Here is a 2,348-nt window from a genome sequence, read left to right on the forward strand (position 1 = left end):
GTGCCACTTTCCCGTGTTATTCCGCTCCGGTAGCAAAAAGCTTGCCAGCCATTAACCAGCTGTGTGACGTCACACGTGGCAAACACCAGCCTCGTCTGGATTGTTTGTTTTGTATCCTTCCGCTATTTTCGCTCAACATATGTGTAACCGGACCTCGCTAAACTTTTTTTATCTAACAATTCATGATGGTGAAGCGATGTGTAGTTCAGTTTTGTGGTAATTCAAGCCTGTCAGGTCACAGTGTACACGAATGTCCGAAGAATAATATTGTAAATGACGGACATTGTAAATTATTTACATCATGTGAAACCATTTTAACCAGTTCAGCTGTATGATTTATGTCAAATTACAGATTTGGCCATTGAAATCCCTGATAGCGGCCTCCCGGTTCAGGGTAAGTCTTCCGTATCTCGGTTACAGCACATGCAGGCAGCGGGACTCTGATTTTTGGGCTGAGTACACCCCAGCACCAACGTACAAACTGTCGATAAGCTGTATATCGATACTTCCTAATGAAAAAAAGAGTATACAGATTATAAATATATTTGGAGAAAAATAAAATGTTATGTAGTACTATTATGTAGCAATGTTTACAAATTGGCTTATAACATGATATTTTTATTTTACTTGTAAAAAATAAATATGAGGTTGTACATGACTGCTTGACAGAATCATAGACCTCTTATATATTTCCTCACATGTGTAGTTGTTTCTTTTCCCAAGCATACATTGAACTTGCATACACAGAAAACATAAAAGCCAAGCTGTTTTTGACTGCTTGAAAGAGTTTAATGGTATCTTTAAAAGTGTACCATCATATATGTAGCGACTAAAAGTATTATATGAAAGCAAAGCTGCAATAGGCAGTTGGGTCAATCAATATTTACTTACTGGTGTAGTGGGCCATCAACTGCTCTGTGTTGTTGTTTGTATTGAAGATACGCTATTTTCAGTGTCCAAACACTGAGACAGCCTTCTCTAAAGCCTGGGTGGCTAATAATGCACCTTGATTTCTCGTCGGTGTCTTCTATCTGGTCAGTAGGTTGCAAACTCTCTATTTGTTCCATCACCTGCCAGATCTCTCTGCAGCATACACATTCATCTGCAGTGGGCATGCTTTCACAGCATTGACATGTACACCTGAATATTGTACATAACATAAAAAAAAAACAATATCTGCCGGACGTGTGAGGAACAAATGACAAATTAAGATCGACATTTAGTGCAGGTCGAATTAAATAAAACAGAATTTACCATTCAGTATTGCCGACTCGAGTCTCGCCGGCTGCGGAATCCGCTTCTCTTTCACAAGTTTCTGCCTCGTTGTTCGATTGCCGGGCAGGAGGATCGTACTGATAAGGCAAGATGCCTTGAAGTGAAAGGCTAGCTGGTTCACTCTCTACTTCTGTAACTGAATCCAGATAACCCACCGAATCTGAGCTTGAATGATCGCTATCGCTGTCTGAAGTTGTCGCGTTGCTTGCCATTTTGACTGATTTTATCAAATGGCAATATTTGCCACGTGTGACGTCACCGCTCGTTCGGGAGTGATCGGGGGCGAACTCGGCAAACTTCGGAACCAACATCGTTTTTTAACGGATATGTCATTTAATTATGACCAAACTTTTAAAAAAATAATAATAATTTATTCTGGTGATATCTAAACTACATGTTAAAAAACACCTGTGTTAGATGCATTACATGGCCTTTAAAAAGAGAGTGCCGTGAAGTATTTTGTGTGATTTTTGCAGCTACATGTATCCAAATTGAAGAGCACCTTAAACAAAATTATTTTTGATTCCAGAAAGCTCTCATATTTGTTTAAGTCTCAGATTTACTTTGCGGTTTATGTTAAACATTTTATTTCTGCATATTTAGGTCTACCATTGGCCAAATGTGACTTAATCATAACCTGTCATGTAACATATTGTACAGTTGTGTCTTTAATGCAATTTATAACTTGATTTTTTTTTTTTTTTTTTTTTTTTTAAATACAACCAACATTATTCTACGAATTTATAAAATAACCTATGTAAAGGGGTAACCTAAAATGGTAAACAAGCAGATATAAGTATGGCTCTGTTCTTGAGTGTTTCAGATCATCATTTGGGTTTTATTGCCCACAGTTTTTTCTCTCTTTCCATTAATCAACTTTGTTCTAAACTACAGGCATCTGTTCTGCAAATAAATCTATGATTAACCAACCGTACATTCAACACCAACAGATAAGAGGCAATGTTAGCAACTAGCTGGTGATTGTAGTTCAGCTTTAAGCAACTGTAGAACCATATATAGTGGTGCAGTGAACATGCATTTGTGTAGGCCAACCCGGATGGTAGAATCACGAG

At 37.9% G+C, this 2,348-nt stretch overlaps 1 protein-coding gene across 1 annotated transcript; it reads right to left on the minus strand.

The window, feature by feature from the left end:
- Positions 1 to 324: 324 nt before the first annotated feature.
- Positions 325 to 1,540, minus strand: LOC104948840 (P2X purinoceptor 7-like). Its single transcript, XM_010775060.1, has 3 exons — positions 1,255 to 1,540; positions 892 to 1,140; positions 325 to 509 (listed from the first exon to the last, which is right to left on the minus strand). Exons 1-3 carry the CDS (start codon positions 1,485 to 1,487, stop codon positions 347 to 349), a joined length of 645 nt encoding a protein of 214 aa, XP_010773362.1. The 5' UTR covers positions 1,488 to 1,540; the 3' UTR covers positions 325 to 346.
- Between the last annotated feature and the right edge of the window lie 808 nt (positions 1,541 to 2,348).

Source organism: Notothenia coriiceps, unplaced genomic scaffold, assembly GCF_000735185.1.
Source record: "Notothenia coriiceps isolate Sejong01 unplaced genomic scaffold, NC01 NC01_scaffold00015262, whole genome shotgun sequence".
Classification (NCBI taxonomy): domain Eukaryota; kingdom Metazoa; phylum Chordata; class Actinopteri; order Perciformes; family Nototheniidae; genus Notothenia; species Notothenia coriiceps.